Source organism: Aulostomus chinensis, chromosome 13 (genome assembly GCF_037954235.1).
Source record: "Aulostomus chinensis isolate RoL2024-O1b breed Wild chromosome 13, RoL_Achi_v1.0, whole genome shotgun sequence".
NCBI classification, from domain to species: Eukaryota; Metazoa; Chordata; class Actinopteri; order Syngnathiformes; family Aulostomidae; genus Aulostomus; species Aulostomus chinensis.
The window spans coordinates 19347307-19370433 of record NC_141332.1 but is presented as its reverse complement, the minus strand read 5'-3'; the positions used below and the strand labels follow the sequence as shown (position 1 = coordinate 19370433).

At 45.0% G+C, this 23127-nt stretch overlaps 1 protein-coding gene across 5 annotated transcripts; it reads right to left on the bottom strand.

Moving 5' to 3' along the window:
• Nucleotides 1-728: 728 nt before the first annotated feature.
• Nucleotides 729-22793, bottom strand: bcorl1 (BCL6 corepressor-like 1). 5 transcript variants are annotated; one of them, XM_086221939.1, is made up of 12 exons: nt 22653-22793; nt 14773-14858; nt 12092-14674; nt 11256-11388; nt 10539-11003; nt 8780-8967; nt 8282-8548; nt 8025-8191; nt 7708-7853; nt 6374-6451; nt 5250-5421; nt 729-4321 (listed from the first exon to the last, which is right to left on the bottom strand). In XM_086221939.1, exons 2-12 carry the CDS (start codon nt 14776-14778, stop codon nt 3979-3981), a joined length of 4548 nt encoding a protein of 1515 aa, XP_086078065.1. In that variant the 5' UTR covers nt 14779-14858; nt 22653-22793; the 3' UTR covers nt 729-3978. The 5 variants fall into 5 exon arrangements, with proteins under 5 accessions (XP_086078065.1, XP_086078064.1, XP_086078068.1 ...); XM_086221938.1 differs by lacking the exon at nt 22653-22793 and adding an exon at nt 18069-18204; XM_086221942.1 differs by lacking the exon at nt 22653-22793 and adding an exon at nt 18069-18204 and having other exon boundaries at nt 11256-11385.
• Between the last annotated feature and the right edge of the window lie 334 nt (nt 22794-23127).

Below are 23127 nucleotides of genomic sequence, written 5' to 3'. Positions count from 1 at the left end.
ATCTAAAAATTCAACTCCATGTATGATGTAATAATGAGTCTACATGTACAGCATAGTCAAGATTTCCCAGAGAGTCATAAAGCGTGTTAGAAAACAGATTGAATTACACGGTCTTTTTCAAATTCTAAAAGTTTAAACAGCTGAATTTTTATATTAAAAACAGAGGTAAAATAATCCAGCCGACAAAAGGATGTCTTGAATACATAAATCTGCACAAACATGCTAAAATCTGGCTGCAGCCACCCTCATGTTATCACAGCCTGAAGATAAAGGGCAGTGACTGAACTGGAGTAACCTCATGGGGAAAGCGCAGGTTACATGAGTGGGGACCATCTGTACCGTGAGGCCATGTGAGGGGCGACGGCTGGTATGTCACGTCTCTGTACAATGCAACGTCTTAGCGACTCGCATCCACACTGTGACGGCAAACAGAAACCCATATGTTTCTGTTATTTGCACCTCAGTTTATGTTTTACTTTGCGTTTTATCCAGGTTTTAAGATGTAGTCAGTTCAGGATTTACAACTATTATATGATTAACTTAATACAGCTCTAAAATGACAGACAGACACAGAAGTTTGTGCGTCAGGGAGTGTAATTTAACAGCACTTTTCATCTTAACAGCTTCCTCTCACTGGTCCATTACTGTAATGGGCCACAAGAACAAGCTGAACAGAGGCCGTAACACGTCTCACATGATGCCTTGTCCTGCTGTTTGCTTCAATTTCTACTCTGCAGGAGGCTCCATGATGATCTGGAAGCAATGTCGCCCGAGTGATAGTTGCTCTGTGGATGGCTTGTGATTACTGCTGCCGAGGACACTTTGTTTTCATTACTATTGTTCGTTAGCTTTGGTGTCAGCAGGATTACCAGCTGGCGTGAAACTTGGTAGAGGGGTGGAGCACGAGCCAAGGAACCACTTTTACATTTAGGACATTGTCATTTATTTCTCATGAATTATTCTGTGAGAAAACTCTGGTTACAGTCATGATGTTCACGAATATGTCAGGTTTAGCGTCTATTTTGATTCGAGAGGCTACTGGCCTTGGCAGAGCTTTGTTCTCTCTCGAGCGCTCCTCTAGTTCTGAATGTGTTTAAAAGCTCCTTTAAAGCTCTAAAGGAGCTGAGATACTTTAACAGGTGGCTCATACTGTCTTATACATGCTGACAAGTGTATCTTTATCTTAGAAAACACGTGAAATTGAAATGACACCAGGGGGGCAGTGCAGTAACTTATGAACTTCTTATTACTGAGATCAGTCACCCTGAGAGGCAGGAAGCAGATATGAACCAGGAAGTAGCAAGTCTTTGTCAATGGTTCCCTCTAGTGGATAAAATAAAAGCTAAAAACACAATGTAGGTCTGTGTTTCTATTTCTGAGTTTGATAGTTTGTTCTTGACCTTGACGATAATCAAGAATCACATTCAGGGTGAAAGACTCAAGCTCATGACAATGCAAGTTATATAACAGTGTCAGAATTATTCCTTATCGACAGTTTGTTCTTGTCCCATGATACTTAGACACACAATCTATCGCACAACTGATCCATACTTTTACATCGATTGATAAAGCCCTTTTTATTATTTTGCCATTTTACCGGCATCTTCTATGCTGCCGCTGGACCTGCGGAACCTTCCTTCCACTCCGGGGCTGCACAGTTGCTGGCTTGGACACGATAAGCTGCTTGGAGCTGTTATCCTGTGAGCTACAGCTTTGCCCTGCCAGATCTCTTCCTGTCTTGAGTTTCCAGAAGGAAGCGGTCCTGCGGTTACTCGGAAGGAGAGCCTGAGGCTTTGCAGGCTTATAATATGTGTGGTCCTTAGTGAACGGTCCTTTTTCTGACAGCGATTGTAGATTTTGACCTTCCTGTACTGAAATATTGTCCGAATAACATTTCAGCAGGTGACCGTCCAACACTGCTTTTACACAGACATACAGGAACTGGGTATCCTTCCAGATCTTCCAGAACAATACTGGTTAGAATCCCTTTCAACTACATGGATTAAATCAAATTACATGAAACATTATGTTGCAATTTTTTTTTTCCAAGTTTCATCTCTTTTGCATTTTCACACTCATATTTCAACCTATAAATTTCCATGAATTTTTCCGTAACTTTTTTTTTTTTTTTTTACACCTTTGAAGAAAATTTTCAAGCCAACACATGATCTGAAACACATGAAAAACAGAATGTGACAAGCTGGGTGTTCTGATACAACACAAACATGTACTGAAGTAAATCCTCAATTAAAGCCACGTATCCTCAGAGGGGAAGGTAGTTGTGAAGCATATTTTCCCAAAAAAACGTCCCGTTTTATTTCTTTTTCAAAACATGTTTTCTGATCTGGAAATTGCTCATATCAAATTCCGTGATTTTTCCTGGGTATTCCATGACTGTAAGAACCTCGGTGGTCAGCCGTCGCCCAGCGTTGACCTCTGTACATTTGTTTCTCAACAATAGCTGTAGAAAAGCTACAGGCAGCTAACTAGGATGATCCCTGGAAAAAACCTTTTTCACAACTCTGACGTCTTCATTATCCTTTTATTTTTGATGACGTAAATTTTTGTTTCAGCCTATATTGACACAACAAAGAGCTCCAAACTATGATCCACAATCATGCTTTATTCTTGTTGATTTCTTATAAAAGAATCAAATAAAAGGCTCTTTCAAGATCTCACACGCTGCTCTGTCTTGTTGTATCCCGTTTTCTTTAACTAAACTATACTTTCTTTACACCTTTAAGTCTCTTCTTCTTCTTAAATATCTTTTATTAGTTTGTGATTTCAAACCAAAACTTCATTGATTGTCAACACAAAATCTATCATAGCACCAGTACAATAAAACTGTACTCTTGCTTTTTTTTGAAATACTGTTTTTTTGAATGGGAGGGGGAGGGAAATCTCAGATTAAAGGGATTCTAATAAGTACAATTCCAAATGAAGCACCAACCATACAAAGCAACTGTTTTTTTTATCTCATAGATAGGCTTGTCAGATGCACAAGAGGTCAAATATATTAATGACTATTAAATTAAGCACAACAAACAGTGTAAATAAAACACTGCAACACAAAGCACTCTGGGATCTGGGGACGTGGGGACAGTCATGGCTGCAGTTACGAGGAAGTTTAGTTCCTCGAAACATGGGAGCAGGCTCTGGACGCCAGAGATGGTGCGACTTTTTCCTCTGAGAGAGATCCACAGGACTTTTGGTCAGCTCAGGTGGCAACCTTGGGAGCGGAGAACATGAGTGTGTGTGTGTGTGCGTGTGTGTGTGTCCAAATATAACCCCGGTTATTTCACACAGTGTAAAATGTGGAGTAAAACCCACTCTCAGGGTGATCAAGTGAAAATGAAAGATTGGTAAATGAGGCTTTGAGCTGGCCGGGTGGGTGTGTTTGAATATTGTGCTGCAGGTCTGGTCTTCGCCGGTCTCCCAAGTTGACAAAGAAACTGTCCCCGACTCTGGTTTGCTGGCCTTGGGCATCTTAGCCTGACACAAGAGTTCACCGAGTTAAAATCCTCGGATTATCTCCCATCGAAAAAATATCGCTTTCCCTCGGGAACAAACTCAAAAAAAAAAGAAAAAAAGTCCTAAACATAAACCATCCCTTGCCACAAGAATACATTTATAGAACCAAATGTGTTAACCCTGATGGCAAGATATACATATACACTAGCATGTACATACATAGTCATTAAAAAAGGTTGCTCAATAGTTATTCAAATATACCTATGGTTAGGAACCTGAAAGCTGCTTCTCAGCATTGACCACTCCCATGTGCAGGTCTCTGAGGTGGTGTCACTGTGATCACTTAATCTCCTTCTATCTGAGGTCAAAGGTTAGAGGTGGAGTGTCAAGTCGTTGCTGAAGCTGGAGCTTACACCCATGACCCCCCTCACTACAACGGACGGAGACGTTTCCTCTGAGCTGCTTCTTGCAGGGCGGCGCACACTTGAACCAGTTTGACGGTGGAGGCTATCGTGCGCATGGCCTCCCTGTGTGCGTCTCTACCTCCTCCTCCTCTTCCTCATCCTCATGTAGGATGTGAATGGAGGAGCCCAGTAGTCTCTGGAGTTCTGGTACACAACGCACCAGATCAACTAGTCCCTCATCTTCTTCTTCATCCTCCTCCTCTTCCTTATTTTTGCCTTTGTAGGGTGAAGCCAAAGTTGAGCTCACCTGGCTGACGAACACCTGCCTGCAGAGCTCGGCGCGCGACAGGCTAACCACCTCCAGGTGAGGGTACCGCGCCCGAAAGATCCGCGATGACATCTTCAGACGCTTGAGGACGTCCGTCAAGAGGAACCAGTTGCAAAAGCTGCAGGAGAGAATCACTGATGTTAACTAGGGTTTAGGGCGAGGAACAAAAGTTCTTATTGTACGTGACGAGAAGAGCGTCTGTCGGCGCGGCCTCAGTTAACTTCAGCCACGTCGACAGACTGACAGTCTAGAACCAGACTTGATATTTTCAAGCGTCATATTGCTACTCTTACATAATTTTTTAATTAAAAACACATGCATACTTAAAATGAATATGTTTTGCTCACCCTCGAGATCCATTTTACTTGATGCTAATATGGCGTGAGAGACAATCTGACGAGCATGTAAATCATTTTGTGTGCGGTGTGTGGGTTTGTGGGAAAACAGCTGGTAAGACGAAGGGTTTAGAAAAGTTTCTCTCAGATGAAATTTGACCTTTAAAGTTTACTGAGAAAAACCACTGCAGTCATGAGCTGTGACCTCAGGAGGACAGCAAAACTTTAAGGCCCCCCCCCCCCCTTGCTGCTTCAATTATTCACAGTTGTTCCAGTTAATTATTACTGATGTTAATTATTGCATATATCTTTGCATATTCATTCAGACGCAGAAAATCACAGCAAGATTAGAAGGGACTTGGAGAGCGCGTAACTCCACTGAGACCTCCACCGCCAAACCCGACAGAATACAATGCCATGTTTTCCTAAGTTTAAAGGATCTGCCCCCAAATGGAATGGGTTCTTCCTCGGTCCATGCTGCACCCCTCCACCAAGTTCAGAAAGACTCAGCCTCATAGCCTGTTTGACATGAGTGAAACTCATGCACCCGACTTAAGATGCTGAATTCGTTCACATTCAGACAAGATCTGATCTACTTACATGACCTGTAACTCACGAGTCAAGTGCAGGATTTATTCAGCAGGAATTCATCTTAATGAAATGTCCAAATATTTGCTGGATGATATTCCTGGTTTCACACATTGTACTCACCCCTGCGCTAATGACACCTGAACATGATAGCAGGGTAGAAGAGGCTCGGAAGAGAACTCGAACAGAAGGCAGTCTTTGTCCGAGTCCCCTTCAGTGTTTCCGGACTCGCTCTTCTCCTGCTCCTGATTCTGCTCACACAGCAAGAAGTCCCAGCACGGCTCCTGGTCCACCTCTGAGAAGAGAAGTTCACCGAGGTGAGAGGACGGCCTGCTGTGTTTGGTTGCCCTCTAGTGGGCAGTCTCTTCACACCAACCAGAATATCTGAAGCGCCGTGTCTGATCTGATGGTATCTGTTGAGGTTATTTCTCATATATTAACGGCACAATGGCATCCAACACCAGATGGATGATGTGACTGTCTCATATTACACCAATAAAACGATAAGCACTGATTCATCTTTTTATGAAAGCTTACAGATTTTACAGACACATGCAACTCCAGTTAAATAAATTAATACTAGTTTTGTTGAAAATTTGACAACTTTAATAAAAATGTCAGAGAGAAAGTAAAACAAAAAACAGAATTAGTGATCACCGAATGAATTCTGACGGAACAATTATCATTTAAAACATTAACTGCATGATGACGAGGAGAAGTGGCGATAAACTGATCAGCTGATTGGTGCTGTAATGATAAGTGTTTAGGTTTAGGAGCCTCTTAAACAATGAAAGGTAATAATGATGTCATTTATCCTCTAATGAGGGGCTGGATGAGGAAAAAGGTTTCTTTAGTCGCTTTAAATTACCTTCATGTTTTGCTACGTCGTTCCGATTTATTAAAAAGATTCAGCCCACACTCTCCACCCCTCCCTCTGCTCTCCCATCTCACTCTCTCCACCCCTCCCTCTGCTCTCCCATCTCACTCCCTCCACCCCTCCCTCTGCTCTCCCGTGCAACTATAATCCTTTACTCCCTCCACCAGATAACTGACGCCCTGTGGCTGTTTACAACGCTACTGCTGGTGCACAAGACCCTCCACTGGCCCAGTCTAACCGGTCAGCGCTCCAGCAGGCCTCCACACGTCTTCCTCACAGATTGTGGAGGAATCTGCCACATTGTTAACTGAAATAGAACATTTGAGCGGCCAATAAACAGAAGACAGATACGAATAGAACGTTTTCTTACCAAACAAAGAGCTGCTGTAGAAGTCCCACGGTAAACTAGGGTCCTGATCACTGCGGCCCTCCAGGTCTGTGAAATATTCTGGGAGACACATTGAGAGTCACGAGTTGAATTTTGATCTGAGCTGTGTCTGCATAGCATGACTACAGACTGCATTCTGTGTGCACTTGTGAAAATATGAGGACGAGACCGGGGATGCTTGTCAACACTTTACAAAATCTCTGAGGTGAAAAAGACTTTTACAGTTGCCTAAAAGTGAAGAGGAAGAAATGACAAACTCTTCATTTTGTTTCTCTGACATGGCACAGTGAAAAAAGGGTGTTTCAGCTAGCTACCTGTGTTTACCTGTGAATGAAAATGAGAGGCTGTAACACAGAACTTTGATCACACAGAGCAAATGTTTCAACGAAAAAGGAAACAAGAGACTTGTTCTATCAATCCATCATTAGCCACAAGGTGAGAACACCGGGCCTCATTCAAGAAATGTTCTTCCAAAACAGATTTCTTACGCACGACGGGATTTTTTAAACCCTCAATCTATTGTCACAAGACAGGAAGTACCTCCTCTACTCTCTCCACCTACTGTATCCTTATAACTGGCAATCACTGAGGCCTTCAAACAGGTGCGTCCCAATAGATGTAAGAGGGAGGAATTACACGTCGCCACCAGGCTTTGCTTCATGTCTGTAAGACTAAATTGAGGGTGAAGAACTATTCATGAATGAGGCTCATTATTAAGAGCTTTTACTGCAATTTGAGATTTCTATCATCTTTTAACACCGTTTTCAAGACAAAAATATTCACCCGTACTGCTTTCTTTTTTTAAATTAAAAAGACTAAAAATGCATTTACATTTTGACTTTAGAGTTAGATCATGACAGGGGTCATGCTAGAGGCATTTGCTCATAAGCAGAGCAGTTTTAACAGGAATAACAATGTTGAGTGTTAAAGAGAGGAACAGCAACAACAGACTTGTTAGTTAAGTGTCTGTGACAGTGTGTCCTTCAATCAATCACTTAATCAATAACCGACTCGCAACATCAACTCCTTAGAACTTCAGAAATGTTTCTTTTATTGACTGAACCGGGAGGGTGAGCACTCGAAACGGGTCACCAAGTGTCCCAGTGACCAAGATGGACCACTGGAAAATCAATGTAAAGTGACGTAGCACAGCGTTAGGCAGCAGCGCCGGTCGAAACACCAGCAAAGCCAGATTTGAGTAGATTTGGGTGTCAGATGTGGGGAGTGGTTCACCATTAATTCAAGAAATCAAGTGAATAGGACGATGATAAAAGAAATGAAAAGGAGGTTTATAGTAAACATGTGGCAGCACTGACCTGTGAGGAAGGTCTTCATACTGGAGCTGTGTGCTAGTTTGACTGGCGTGTGTCCAGAGTAGGTGGCCAGCGTCGGGTCAGCTCCGTGGTTGAGGAGTAGCCAGACTATGGGTAGGTTATCACTCGCCACCGCATCATGAAGGGGCCTGGAGTGAACACACAAAACACACACATGCAAAATTTGAACAAAAAAGAGAGCAGTAAAATACAGTGAGTTTCTCTGCAGCGGTTTATATCAGTGAAAGGTGGACAGGGCGGTGAAGCTATCACTGATCTTTGATAAAGGCAGCTTTCATCAGTGCACCGTGAAGCCTCACCGCGTTCCATCCTGGGCGCTACAGTTGACATCTGCACCGTGTTTCAGCAGCATCTGGACAATCTGTGTCCAGCCTCGAGAAGACGCCTCGTGGAGAGCCGTGTAGCCGGCGTTGTCCCGCCGGTTGACCTCCCTGATGTCCTTTTCAAGACAGTACTGAACTACATCCTGTCAGACAAATGTATGAGAGTAACATGGGGTTCAAATAGTTAAATAGTTGAGTTGCATTTCCAGTTTGGGTGACCATGTGAGATTTACCTGATAGCCCAAGCGGGCAGCCCTCTGCAGCAAGGTCTCTCCAGCGTTTTTATTGACAATCAGCCGACGAACCTCTGGAGGAACAGGCCTTTTGGGTGGAGACTCTGACCCACTGCTTTTTCCTGATGAGCTCCTCTTGTTGGATGGAGATGATGGAAAACTTTTCGGAGTGGGTGGAGGGCTGTCCGCTCGATTTGCGTCAGCGCCGTCGTCATCCAGAGGAAGTGAAGCACCACGCTTGCCTGAGCTGCTACGTTTGGTCTTCACCTAAAATGGAAAATTATTGATAATTGATGTGGAATCTTAAAATTAGGGCGGTAAGTTCCATTTGTCAAGGGGGTCTGGTGACAGAATCAGCTGCCGTCATTAAAAATCACACACATATGCAGCCACAGGGGGGCACTGTAAGCTAATATATTCGTACAACACTCAACCTTCCTCCTGCAGACTCCGTAATATTTTAAATGTGCCAACCGTCAACATCAGCAAGCGTCTTACCTTCGGCTCATCACTGTCGCATAAGTGTTTGCTTTTGAACTTCCTCTTCCCTGAAGGTTTGTCGTTAGACTCCGGGGACACCTCGCTATCCTGGTAGCGGACTGACCCTGAGCGAGTGAAGGCGGGTCTCCGAGGAGGGGGCTCGGGACTGGAGGCAGTGGGACTGGGGCACGGACCTGTCCGTGAGTCTGCAATGACAGTTAGGAGGTTATGCTCAAAGGTTTCGAATAAAAAGAAAAAAGAAAAAAAAAGAACAATCTGCAGTTTCTTTTATTTCCTGATCTCACAAAGGATCCATCTTCAGGCAATGTTATTGGGATTTGACCTTATTGTTGATAGGACACATGAATAATCGCACTAGAAAATAAGATGTGAAACACAGAGACTGCTATCTTCAAGCTCTTTCTTGTATTTGTCACATGTGACCTTACTTATACTGTAATTTCAATAAACATCAACCTTTTCTTTCCAGTAATCTCCCGGTTGGGTGTTATTTTTCTCCCATTTAACCTTTTTATAAATTCACGCAATTGAATATCAACATGTATTTTTTAATTTAGATTTCAATTGCTGAGGCTGCATAGCTGAGTCTGAGTTGAATCTTTTCATGAATTGTCTGAACAGATACTTTATATTTTTTAGTAAAACTTGATTATATTATCAGGGCTTAATTGTGCCTGAAACTGAATTTTATGTAAAAAAAAAAAAACCACTTACTTTACTAACCTAAATTTAACCTTACACATCACTTTAATGGTACGCTGAGTTGTAATGGGGAGAACCGCTCCACGCCCCCAAACAACTGATCTCTCAATACATAACTCAGGCTGAGTGAGTACGATCAATGTTGCACATGCACGAGCAACCCTAAGCCTGATAAAGCGTTTTCGTTCAAATTTGCTAAAATTGATCAGATCTTAACCGGAGTGATGATACACCGTAAAACACCATTCTTCTTCAGTGCTGTGGAAGATACCGCAGCTTTCCTGATATGATTCGGGCACCAAACACCGACGCTGCTGCACGGCCAAAGATGGTTCTTCAGTAAAACCAATATTTCCCCTCATTTGAAAGCTTTGTTCCTTCCTTCTGCTCCTGCTCCCGTGTCTAAATCTGATCCAATTTGAATAGAATATGTTTCCTGTTAGAGATGCGCAGGATCTTCATGCTCATGTATCGACAAAATCTGATCTCTCCACTGCAATTTAGTGTTTTAATTTATATAATTGTGCCAGAGCATTTTTTTTTTTTTTATCCAACTGATGAGTTCAAAGTAAATTGCATCTGACTACACAACTCTAATATTTGATCATTTGGCTGCATAAAATAACACAAGGATGACGCACTACCGGGTTTAGCAAGATGAAAATATTTTAAATCTAGTACTTCTTCACATCATCTGACTAACATTTGTACGGATGAAGGTGCAATCATTGTCCGGTGGAGCTCTGTTGTCTGAGGAGATTCATTCACCATTTAGCTTTTTAAAAGACTGATGAGTCACATTTGATGAAATGTTAGAAATAATGCAATTGTCTGGTCTGCTGGCACAAAGTGATCATTGTGTAACGGCATGAAACAAACAAGCAGGCTTATATTTGAGGCGGCTGTCAGCTCATTATTGGTGTGTTTACTTAATCGGGAGTTATCATTATTACTAGATAAGCAAAATAATCACACTTCCATTTAAAGGCCTTGAATGAATTTTCAAAAAATCCCACGAAATGACTATGAAGCTGCTGCACTCTAAACTACATACCAGCTGCAGTGTCGCTGTCCTGTCTCAGGGAGTCTGATTCTTCAAGATGCTCTCCATCTTCCATCTTGTCTTTCTCAGTGATGTACTCCCCTGTCTGATACTTTTTACTACAGCAGCGTCGGCGTTTCTTGAGAGAGGGGTTGTCACCCTCCGCGCTCGCTGTTTTGCTCTTGCCCTGATGAACCCGCTCTGGCAATGGGTTTGAGCGAGGTCTCCCTCTTGGACGGCGCGCAGGTTGCGTGGGGGTCAAGGGGGGTGAGGGGGGAGTCGAGGGTGGTGGCATTTGAGGGGGTGGTGGTGGTGGAGGAGACGGTGTTGCGAAGCCCCATAGGTCAAGTCTGGCCTCATCAGCTCGCCGTCGCCCCCTCCTTAGTCTAGGGAAGGAGCTCTCTGTAGCTTCTGTCTCCTTACTGTTCAAAGCGATGGGAGTCTCTTCACTCTGAGGGCTGCTGCCGCTATCTGGAACTGATTAAATCACATGTGACTGTTACTGTACGCATACAGGTGTAAGTGAGACAGTCTCCGTCTGTTTAATGCGCAGAACCTACCTAATGACTAAAGGTACTTATCTGAGCAGCTAAAACTTTTGAGATACACTCAGTAACCTTTCTGTAAGCTCAATAAAAGGTCTGACACACAGCATAATTACATTTGAGCTACAGATAAAGAGCCCTGAAGGTAAGTAAATGCTATTGGATTTTAGGAAACTGAATATACCTTGTTTGTTGAGGGCCGATTCTTCAACCTGGTTAGGACTCCTTTTGTCCCTTGGAATTGTCTCTTTCCTCTGTTGGGAAAGTTTTCTAGTTGATAGACTTTGCTCGAGCACAGGGGCTTTTTGTTTCTTCTGCTGAAACACATCAAGGACAAAGTGAGCGCGCAGGTCTGGATGCCTCAGATCACAAAGCTTTCATGGCGATGGAGAGCAGGACAAGACAGGAAAGCATCTCTATACGTGCAATATACTGATTGACATCAAGTACGCGACGGTTCGTGTCAGCAAATTTCATCATCCGAGGCTGTACGAGGAAAGTCTGTGCAAACGTTGCGTGCTGGGCAATTTATTGTGACCGTGCAGAGTCGTCCAGAAACAAGGGAACCAAAAGCACATGCACCAGAAGATTTCTTCATCACTGACTGAACATATATAAGTACATGCTGAATATGGTCCAAACCCACAAGCGTGTCTGTCGTCAGAGGAGCTGTCATAGGTGGATTCAGGCAGCTGTTTAAACGTGTTAAACATGGTATCAGTGACGTATTTTTTTTTAAACATTTTCCTCCGTTCTGCCTCCTCAATCACATGATCTACTGTCGCCATCGACTCACTCGCGAACGGATGCAGGACAGAGTGTCAAGTTTAAAACAACTAGTGCAGCTGTTCTCACTAAACACTGATCTGCTGGACACACATGTGGAACATACACTCCGGAAAGTATAAGTTGAGGTACTACACATGGTCTACAGATGTCTGTGAGCGCATATAATTGAGAAGAAATGAGTATGATAGAAATTATAGGCATTAACAGACTTAACATCAACGCCAGACATACCTTCTTCTGGCAGGACACTTTGGCTGGCGAACCATCCTTGTCTTGCTTTTTCTTTCCTGCTGCCTTCTTCGATGGATCCGGTGGTGACGTCTCTTGCGTTGGCTTCTTAGGACTGGTTTTCTTTTGTTTAATGGCTGCAGCTTTTGCTTTGGTTGGCGACTCCTCTTTGGTTCCGTTTGTCTTCTTCTCAAATTTGTCACCTGCCACTGGACACTGGCCTGTTAGGAGAGATGCAACTATGCAACTACCCTCAAATTTATCACTGGGAGGACTGTCCGATGGCCCGCTCTCTTTCTTCGGCATCTCTCCCTCTAGCACCTGGGCCAGTTTGCTTTCCATCCTGTTCCCATTTGTTGCTGCACTGGTCCCGAAGATATGAGTCTGGCTCGTGGGCTTTGAGGAGCCTTGCTTTGCTTGTAGTCCCACGAGTTCTCCCTGACTGGCATGTGTCTCTGTGTTATTCTCCACAGTCTCAGTGGTGTTTGCCTTTTCAAGTCTCTTCATAGCTTGAGGTGAATCCTCTTGAGATGGCGCAGCAGGCAGCTTCTCCACGGGCCAGAATGCTTGGTATTCAAAACTAGACACATGTTTGGATTGGGCGTCTTGGCTCCCTGTGAGAAGATTCAGAACGTCACCTTTTCTTGAAGCAACAGGTAAAGGTGGAGTATTCCCCTCGCCTGCTGCTGGTGGTGTTTCAAGTGTCTGCTGTTTTACAATGGATGCAAGGTTCGAGAGGGGGGACATTCTGTCCCACTTATCATCCACAGTTTTGGACGGGCTCTGGTGGGCACTCTGAAACTTGGAACCCTCTGCAGTTATGCTGCCCTTTGTCTTTGGGGAACCTGGTGAGAGTTTTCTCTGAGCGGAGGATGCTTGGTGGGGGAAATGAGACGGCTGTTGCCATGCTGGATTCACAACAGTGGTAGAATACGGCATCTTTCCAGATTTCTGATGCGTATTGGCAGGGCTCGATAGGGCAGTCATTAGGGCTACTTTAGAGGGACAGTTCTTAGTTATGGTTGTGCTGGTGTTTTTAACATGTTTGACACTATGAGAATGTTCGTTACTCTTCATCACACAGGATGACTTTTTTCCTGCAGAGGCCAGATGCTCTCCTTGGTCAATAATAGATATAAACTCCTGCTTAGCAAAACTCTGAAATTCATCAGCAAAAGTCCCTTTTCCATCTTTGCCTCGAAGGGTAGAGGCCAGTATGGGGCTCGCCACACCTACATACGTTCCAGGAATATTCTTAATGGGGTCTTGTGACGATCCTTTGCCCCAAGATGGCTTCGGGTCTGTGACCTGGTGATTCTGAGGCCTATTTAATTGCTTCTGATGAGATCCATTTCTGTGTGTACTGGGTAAAATAGGATATTGCACAGCTGAACTATAAGTTGATGAATGAGTCCTCTTTGAGTTCAGAAAATCTCTTGGATTTGACTCATTATTATGAGGCTCCATTGCAGAAGCTGGAGGGTCATTTATGCATTTCGGACGTTTCGATTTAGCAGATAAATCCAGCGGTACATCCCTCGGCTCCACCGAGCAAGCAATTCTACGGTCCTCCGAAGAAGAGGGGGGCATTGCTTTCAAAGAGCCCATGGCTGTCTTGTCTAAGCTGATCCCCTTCTCAACATGGTTCAGCAGTCGGCTCTGGGAGGTGATGCTGGCGAGTGCAGAGCCACAGCAAATGGCAGCAGTTGGAGACAACGTGTAGCGGGTGGGTGTGGCAGAAGTTAATGATGGGTGCTGAAGCGGTAGGGCAATCGCTGGTGAGGCTACCACTGACGCCAAGGATTTATGCTCTCCTACAGATTTGGCAATCTTACTGGATGAATGGTTAGATTTGACTTTTGAAGTGGATCCCTTTTTCTCTGAAGCCGGAGTTCGGGCCACGGAGAACGGGTAAGGATAGGTCCGCATGAGAGGTGTCCCCCCAACACCTGAGCTTTGAGGCTGAATTTCTTTCTGAAACTGATTGGTGGTGGCTTCTCTCAATGCTGCAATCTGACCCAATGCTGGTGGAAGAGTGATTTTACAAAGTGGAGAGGAAAAATTGGTGGAAGGGAGGAAGGCAACAGGCTGGGCTGGTTTAAACATGGAGCACTGAAAACCAGGTGGCGCAGATTGTGTTTGTGTATGTGATTTCTTGCTGGATGTCACATTGCTGTGACAGGGACTGAGTGAGTCTTCCCGGTTGACTTTTACACCACTTGACCACTGAGGAGAGGGGAAGACCCCCGCACCATCAGCCTTGAGTTTAGGCACCTCTGCCCTTTTGTCTGCTCTCTTCTCGGAGCTGGCGAGAGCTGAGCTTGACATTGCTGCATTGTTGAGCTGTTGAGGTGGAGAAAGCTCCGGGCTGTGGTTGTAATTGCTAGCGTCCGGGCAGGCTCTCGCTGTCTTACAGTCTGTTGTTGGAGTGGTCTTGTTTTGCTGACTGAGGGTAACATCTCCTCTAAACTCAGGGGGGAGCGTCTGGGGGGGATTTCCCACCATACTAGTAGACACTTTATTCGGAGCACTGATCTCTCTGCTCACCGTGCCTCCATCCCCTACATTCATTAGTGTAGGATCCACCTGAGTAATAAGAGACATTCATGAGGCCAGTGTTAATGAGATATGAGAAAGGAATGCTCCGGCCTAGCAATCTTGACTGTAATAAAAACCAAAAATACCTGCATAGGTGTTTCTTTACCACAACATGCCTCACAGGGTAGCCTAGACCGTCAGGTGAGAGGTTCTCTTGAAATACAGTGATATGCTGCAGATTAGACAAGGAGAACATTTAATGGAAACAATGATATTTCTGCTCTCATTGCAATAACACACACAGACAAAAAAAAAAAACCCTTTCATTCGATCCGTCATGACGGAATTGGGATCTATTCTACGCAACAGTAATTGATTCAGAGTAACCGACATTGGGCAATTGAAAACTTCCTTTCTCTGAGATTGCCTCGGAGGCCAGCTATGTTACAATTTCCTCTGAGCAGGGGGATAGTTCAGGGTACCAGAGAAATGAGGGGAACGGAGGAAAGTAACTGTTCTGACATTTCTTTTGGCTTCATTTGTTTACAGGAAAGGAATGCTCACAATTTCCCAATGCTTGATTGATCCAGAAAGTGAGTTATCTTTGCTATAAATCGGCTTTCATCAAGTGAAATGAGACAACGTGACTAAAAAGCCCACCAGATCTTGCTTCACATTGTCTGCTGTTCGGCTTCACAGCCACTGTAAAGTAAAAGTGTTGGTTGCAACTACTTTGTTCAGTTTAGACATGAAGAGAAGTATTCTTAATCCTCCAAATCCTTTCTGCCACAGCTGATACACACTGACACTCCTGTCCACAGATAATCATTTAAGATACTCCAGGGTTCCCGCAGGTTGCAGCAGGGTACATTTAAGACATTTAAGACCTCTGTGAATAAAGTTTAAGACCTATTTCACAGCCATATTAGCTAAAAGCTATGAAGCAGTGCTGATTTATCTCCATAAGAATTGTTAGAGTGGAAACCTGATATAGGTGATCACTGTAGCCTACACAATCCTCTAGGTTTTTAGGATCTATCAAAGTCATATTTAAGGGCAAAAGTCACATTTTACATTAAATTTAAGACTTTCAAGCCCCGAGGTTCTGATTACCAAAGACTTTTCATGTCCCCGCAGAAACGAGGGATGCAACAACCGATTCATTAGTCGAACGAAAGAAATTAATCATCAACTATTGTGATAATCGATTAACTGTGCCTTACCAAGCAACAATTCCAAACATTTGCTGGTTTCAGACTCTTAAATATAAAGATGCACTGTTTTTTTGTCATTTCTATCAGAAAGTTCAAGAGTTTTCGGCTGGGAGACAGTTTGATGGACAAAAGCAGCAACAAGAACTCGTCACTTTGGCCTCGTGATCATCTTTCACGTTCTTTTGACATTTTCTCAACTAATCAGCAGATTGATCATCAGTTAAAATAAGCAATCGTTGCAAAGCCTCTATTATAGAATATTTAACCAAACCATTAACAGATACCTGTGATACAACTTCTTTCCTCTGAGCAGGGCTATACTGCTGTCAGCATATTTACACGGATTTTAGCGTAGGCTCACTGTAGCCTAATTATGCCCTGTGAAGATGTATTGAGATAAAATTAACACAAATATAAGCAATGATAAACACTTGATGACTCACCGCATCAGCAAATACTCAACATTAAAGGATTGGGAACAAAAAAGGTGATGATCTCTGGGTTTTGGTTGGGTTTTTGTTTTTTTTTGGCCTGTTTATTTTGAGTGATTCCAGTCACTTCAAACAGGATGTTTTGCATAGCCGTGACCCCTTGGACCACCAAGGCTGCCCCCGATAGGCCTGCTCATAATCAGTCTGTTAGAGGCAATCAGCTGTGCCAGGTAGACTCAAGGTGTTGGGCTCTGATCAAGCCTCAGAGGCAATTTACTGTCTGAATGTTGAGAGATATAATTGGAGGATTATTTATGATGACAAATAAGCTGTCTGGCTGATATAAAATTACACACGGAATTCCAAACACCGCTTCTTTTACTGAAAACTCACAAAAACAACAACAACAACAAAAACCGTTTCACAGCAGGGGAAAAATGGAATAATCCGCATATCTATCTTGATGTCTTGCGGGAACTAACATTTCAAATGATCTCCTCTAAGGATACACGCCTGCTATGTAGGTAGAGGTGAGCGCAGACGAGCGCATCTGCAAGCAAATGAGATGACTACAAAAGGGACTGGGCAGAAATATGTGAAAGCTTTATGGGGGGGTTGGGGCGGGGGGGGCATGTTTCACCCTGGAGTCAGTCAAACATAACAAATACGGTACACATAATGACTGACAAACCATCTCTGCTGGAATCGCGGACTGAAAAGGATCCAGCGATGCAGATATATAGGGCTCGGTGCGAGGAGGCTCTGCATTCATTACCGGAGAACACTTGCTTACAGCTAGTTGGTCTTTGTGCCGCGATCATACGCGCTCTGCTCCGCCACAACATTTGAATGCATCCGCTCTGATGTAGGCCAGTAAATGTATGCACACACGCCGTGAGCAACACCGCTGAGACGAGACAAAGTCAGGCCTGGGAAAAAAAACAGCCTCCAAAGAAGCTAAATGATACCAAGCCGGTCAGCTCTCTCTGTCCTGCACGGTGTCACATCTGAGAGTGAGCCGCATGCATGCATGCTGGGGCACCGCGGAACATCTCCAGAGCAGCCGCGGACAAACTCCCGGAGATGTCGAGAATGATGAGAGAGCTACCGAGGCGGTCAAACTCTCTCCTCCTGCAACGAGTTGAGCTGGAGGAGGAGGACAGATGTTTGGAGGGGACATTATTCCTATCACCGGAGCTCGGCCGGTCACTATGTGTCACATCCCCGCCTGATGAGTGGATGCAAAACCGCAGAAAACAAGAGAGAGGGAGAGAGACAAACACAAGTAAACTCCTGAACTCCGAGTTTCATCAGCCTACTACTGTCTTCCTGTGTGTGTGTGTTTTTTTTTAAACAATCAATTACAGATAACACAGAAGCATTGAGTTACAAATGAAGGGGGTGGGGTGGGGGGGCAGCTGGATACCAACTTATTACGCAGGCTTGTGTTGCTGGAGCGGTCACCACTGTCACGGAAAAGGGGGGCAAACAATATATTTAACTCCACTGACCAGCAGCAGCAGCGGCGGCGGCGGTGGTGGCTCCCTGCGCAGCCGAGTCTCCGCGCATTACTCCCGGTGGTTTACATGTTGAGGCAGGCTACTGTTATTTATCCCCGGCCGACCTAACGTGAAGCGCTGCCGTCCCTCGTATCGGCCCCTTGGTGGACTGACTGAGCCAGTTCAGAGGCTTCCACCGAGCCCCCCGACCCACGAATCCCTTTCAGACTCTCTCCGTCTCCGAAATATCACCAGCAGGCGAGATAAAAGATGTCTAGTGACACAAACAGTTACCAACCCGCTCATCCAGACGGCATGTGAACGTCGCACGGGGACGACTCGGATCCGGCCGCGTCCAGCCTTTTGGCCTCTGCCGTCCGTGGCTGTTCACTAATCTCGACGGTTTTCGGTTCTAAAAGTCCGGGGGGCGGGAGGGAGGGAGGAGGGGAGGGTATGGGGGGGTCGTCAAGACAGTCCGTTTCGTATCTCCAGTCTGGTGGGAGAGAGAGAGGGGCAGCAGGGTGCACGGTTTCAGCATGGGAGATGTAGTGCTCGGCTATCCACGCCCAGGATTAGAGACTGGCGAGGCTGGGAGGGGTAAGGACTGCAGGTACCGGCATGCATCGCGGGCTCCAGTCGCTCAGGAGGAATAGGGGGATCGCGACCAAAGAGTGTAACGGTGCGCTAAACTGAAAAGGCTTATCGGGGGTGACGAAGTAATAAACTGTCATTTTCAACCGAATGAGGCTGCGAGTACTACTGAGCGAGTGTGTGCGAGTCAGTGGCCATCAGGTCAATTAAAGAGAGTCAGGGGAGAGGATGATGGTTGCAAGGCTGAATTGCTAAAATATGTCAAAGAGAGGGAGAAAGAGAGCGAGAGAGAGAGAGAGAGGTCTGAAGCTGGAGAATTAACAGGAAGAGGTAGTTGCAGGCTGCATGCTGGTGTGTGCAGGCTCGGGGAGAAGAGGGGAACTACACTCAGCATTTCAAATCATTATTGGTAATTTATGTTGCCGCCATGAGTCTAAGTTCACTGGAGCCTAATGAGGTTTAGCTGTGACTGTGGGGCCTTCAGCGCCGACCTCCATTAGTTCAGCTTTATTAAAAGCCCTGGAAGTAAAAAATAAAACAGAACAAAACACTTGCTTGCAAGGCGACACAAGTTGTTTCAAAAACTCCCGATTGTGTTTTCTGCGCTTATGAAATAGAATGTGTTTCACATTCACCTGTAAACCAAAGGTGGCATTACAAATCGCAGCAAATACTTGCTTACTTATTCATCTGCAACCCACATTCTTCCTGCACTTCCCTAAAAATACTCAAAATCAGAGCCGAAGCAGTCCATCGTTGCAATGAATGACCTCAATATGTGGACGTTCTAGCTTCTGTTTCCTTACAGGTAGAGCTAGTTATCCTTTAATGTTTTTAAATAAATCTTGACTTTAATACCTGTTCCTGAACAACAGAGATTAAAATCGCTTTTACAGAAAACCACAGTCACGTTGCCCATTAAATCTTTGTGTTATTTTCCTCCAAACACGTGAAAATATAAACCACTTCACCAAAATGTGGTTGAACTTAATGAGTCTGTTTTAGCTCGCTAGTTTTATGTTCCAGTAAGTTGGCATTTTTCCAGTCAAAGTAGTTTTACGGCATCATTTACACACAAACTTGGAGATTTACTCCATTTGGAATTGAATGACAAGGCATCTTTCGGTCCTCGATAGTACTGAAGTACCTCGGTCGGTGTCAAAGCACTTCAGTCCGATACGCGGCCCTACTTGTAGGTTGACCGGGAACAGGATCAGATGGTGTGAGGACACGTTGACCGCATCAACTCAACATGGATTTAAGGACAACACATTCAAAACATGCGCTTATTCATTTCACACACCTCCTCAATTGCAATGAAGTGAGGGAAAACTACATTGTAACTGTATTAATTCACACAATTCGCTCCAGAAAAGTGGGATTACTTGGGAATGGACATTCTTTTAAAAAAAATTGTTCTTCCCAAGTCTTTACGTCGAAGAATTTCTGCACAAAATCACGACTTTTAAAGGCAAAGCTGCCAGTTCAAACATGCTTTACACAGCATTTGCAAACAAATTAATTCCACCTACAGAAATTATAGCCAGGAGGCAGCTCTATAACCATGGAGATTTGAGAGATGCAACCTTCCCTGAAGGTAACACTTCCTTTTCTTTGTGATATAATAATTCCACTTTAACTTTTTTTTTAATCACTCTGGACACTCTGAAGCGGCTCTTGGGTTAGCACTGAGTGAATAGATGGAGAGCACTACACCACAGGCTGAGGTGACTCACTCTGGGCCGGCCTTCGGATCTTTGCGGCCCCAAACAAGACCGTGTTTGTGGGCCTAAAACACCCTGAGTGCGACCACTGAAATTGCAAAAAAGCAGTCGGATTAATTCAAAAAGACACTTCCACCTTTTCCCGTGGTCCTTCTGTCCATCAATCCGCACCAAAGCCATTATTTGGGATGTCACCTGGTTCTTCACTAAGTTGCGGTGTTGCACGATGCACAAAGGACTTACATCCAGCCACATGCTCTCCTTTCCACACACACATTTCGAGACAGCACCTGATCCTGTGTTGCAGTCGCGTTAATTTCACGTATTTAGGAACTCAAGTCGAAACCTCACACTGATCACGGGGCCCCTAAACAACCACAAAGAGTGTTTATAACAGGGGCTGGCCCTTGATTCACTTCCTGGAACTGTCCAGTGATGAAAATGACGAAATATCTTTTGAAAACTTTGTAACGATCGTCGATCTTTAGCAGCATCTCATCATTTACATTTATGAATTTCTCCTGTGCATAAATAGGGCTTTCATAGTCTGAGATGGTGGACCCCCCTTGGCCCCCTTACCCCTCTTTATATAGGTACATAACTATGTTCTGGTTTCTGAATGCCTATATAGGATCTTTATTATGTAAATTAAGACAGCCTAATATTGCTGCTTTACTAAACTTAATGAAAATGGTCTGTCCCTTTTCATTTAGTAGTTTCTGAATGTTTGAAAAGAAGGAGAACAGGAAAATCCTCTCAAAATAACTCATAACTTTAACTAACTCGTACAAATTTAGGCTGTTTTACATGATGAGGATTACCAACTAATATTCTTTCACCTCCATACACTGAGGCCCCCCCCCCCCCCACACACACACACACACACTTCGAAAACTTCTGCCATAAATACAATACAAAAAGCCGCTGAGATGGACACGTGGGTCGGTATATTCTGATAGAGAGCGAGTAACGACGAAATCTTGCAGAAGTAAAAGTTCAAACTTCGTAGCTGCACGTGTCGTTTCCTTTCATGCAGGCTCATCAGTTCGGACTACCGGGTGTAGCCAGGCCACTTGTACCTGCCTCTTGAAGGCAGCAGGCCTGCTGTTCACACGGCCATCCGCTCCTCTAAGGTAACAAATTTCCTACTTTTCTCAACACTTGCGGTGGTGAGGAAATAACCGTGCGCGCACCTCAAAGCAGCTCAAATTCCACCGCTAATAAAATAGAAAGGAGTTTGTTTGTTTACAAGCTCCACGATCCAGACCGGACCGATCCCGTCCATCCGCCGAGGGCTGAAACTATTCCGCTGCAGTGTGATCGCGGAGGGGAGCCGGCGTGTGGGAGCCTCCGGCGTGCCCTTCGCCATTCGCTCTGTAATGGCTGCGTACAAACGCTGACAGATAGCCAAATATGAAATTGAGAACCCCCCCCCCCTCCCACACACACACACACACACACACACACACACACACACACACACACACACACACACACACAAACACAACGAAGGGAGGCGCGTGTGAGCACGAAGCGGGGGGTGACACAACATCACGATGTGTGTGTGTGTGTGTGTGCGCATGGGAGAGAAGGGTAACCCGGAGACCCCAGCGACCGCGCAGGAGCTTTCCCGGTACTGACCGGCCAATTATACACGAGTTTGGCTCCACGTCGGATGTCTGAAGCTGTGTGTTTGTGTGTATGTGTGTGTGTGTGTGTGTGTTTAGTTCTTTTTTTTTTAAACTTGTAATGCGTGTAATTAGAAGTCTCGTTGTGGTGCTGGTGCGCTGTAGCAGATGGAGACACGTTATTTATTTCGAAGGCCTTTATTTGAAGAATCGACGTCCTCAAAAAGAAAGTAGCCAGAGATGGTCATCGATCTGCAGGTCACATTGGAGACAGCCGACCCTCTTTTAGGCCGCCATGGTTCACAGCGACGAGGATGTCCCGTCTAAGTTCACCTGGTCGGTTTTAAATACGTCGTGGTCGGAAACGCAGAGCGAGTAAAAAAAATCAAGCGCATTATACGTCCATCTTGGTACAAGTAATGAATTATTCCACAACAAGCGAGGGGAGGATGGCAGCCGCTGACTGAAACAGTCAGGGGTGATGTTTGCCAGGTTGGCCCGATGCACCGTCCAGATGATGTCTTACCATCAGCCGAACACTGAAATCCACCACTTCACGTATAGTTGGTGTGTCAGGGCTTGGATAGCCCGCCGCATCCACGGTAGACACGCATGGACAGCGGACTATGTCATCTCGACACACACACTCACACACACACACACACACACATTCACACACACACACACACACACACACACACACACACACACAACTTGGTTCTCCATACATGTGACACGATCCCACATAATGCCGTGGTATAACAGCGAGGCATCGCCGCAACTACCGCGGCTCCCGCAAGACATCGCCAACTGGAAAATACAGATATCCAGGTCAAAGTTTGGCAGAGTTTTACTCGCCCTCAATCGCGTTGTGCAATGCCCCCTGCTCGCCCGTAACGCCTTTGTTATTAGTAATCGCATGGTATTGCACCGTCTTACCTTGCGCTCCGAGCCGTCTGCAGCCACAAAGCCTGCACACAGCGCAACAAGCTATTGTTGTCCACCACAGTTAGGCTTCCGAGGGGGGTCGGGCTGTGATTTTGAAGTAGAATGAATACAGTGTGCAATTTTGGCTTGTCCTCGCGATCTTCCCTTATTGCCAGCTTTCGGTCTGCAGCAGCTGGAGATGAAAATCGCGCACCCTGGGTCCTAGCGCCGGGTAAAGCCCTACAGGTGAATAACAAACAGACGGCTGCTCGGTAGGATTATTGGATGTCTAATGGAAGGGGACTTCGCTGGAGTCACAGGAATGATGCAGACTTGCTCGTGTGTTACTCCACAGGAGAGACTTCAGTGGTGTGTGTGTGTGTGTGTGTGTGTGTGTGTGTGTGTGGAGGGGGGGGGGGGGTTCAAACAGGCGACAAGACATTTGCACAAAGGATATCAAAGTCCAAATGGTGGTCCTTATGAAAAT

What these genes read in the sequence shown, in the direction of transcription:
- bcorl1 (XM_086221939.1), bottom strand. An exon ending in AGCGCCCAGGATGGAACGCG is followed by an intron (nt 7,854 to 8,024) that starts GTGAGGCTTCAC and finishes TGTTCACTCCAG; the next exon opens with GCCCCTTCATGATGCGGTGG. An exon ending in TATGAAGACCTTCCTCACAG is followed by an intron (nt 6,452 to 7,707) that starts GTCAGTGCTGCC and finishes TGTGTCTCCCAG; the next exon opens with AATATTTCACAGACCTGGAG.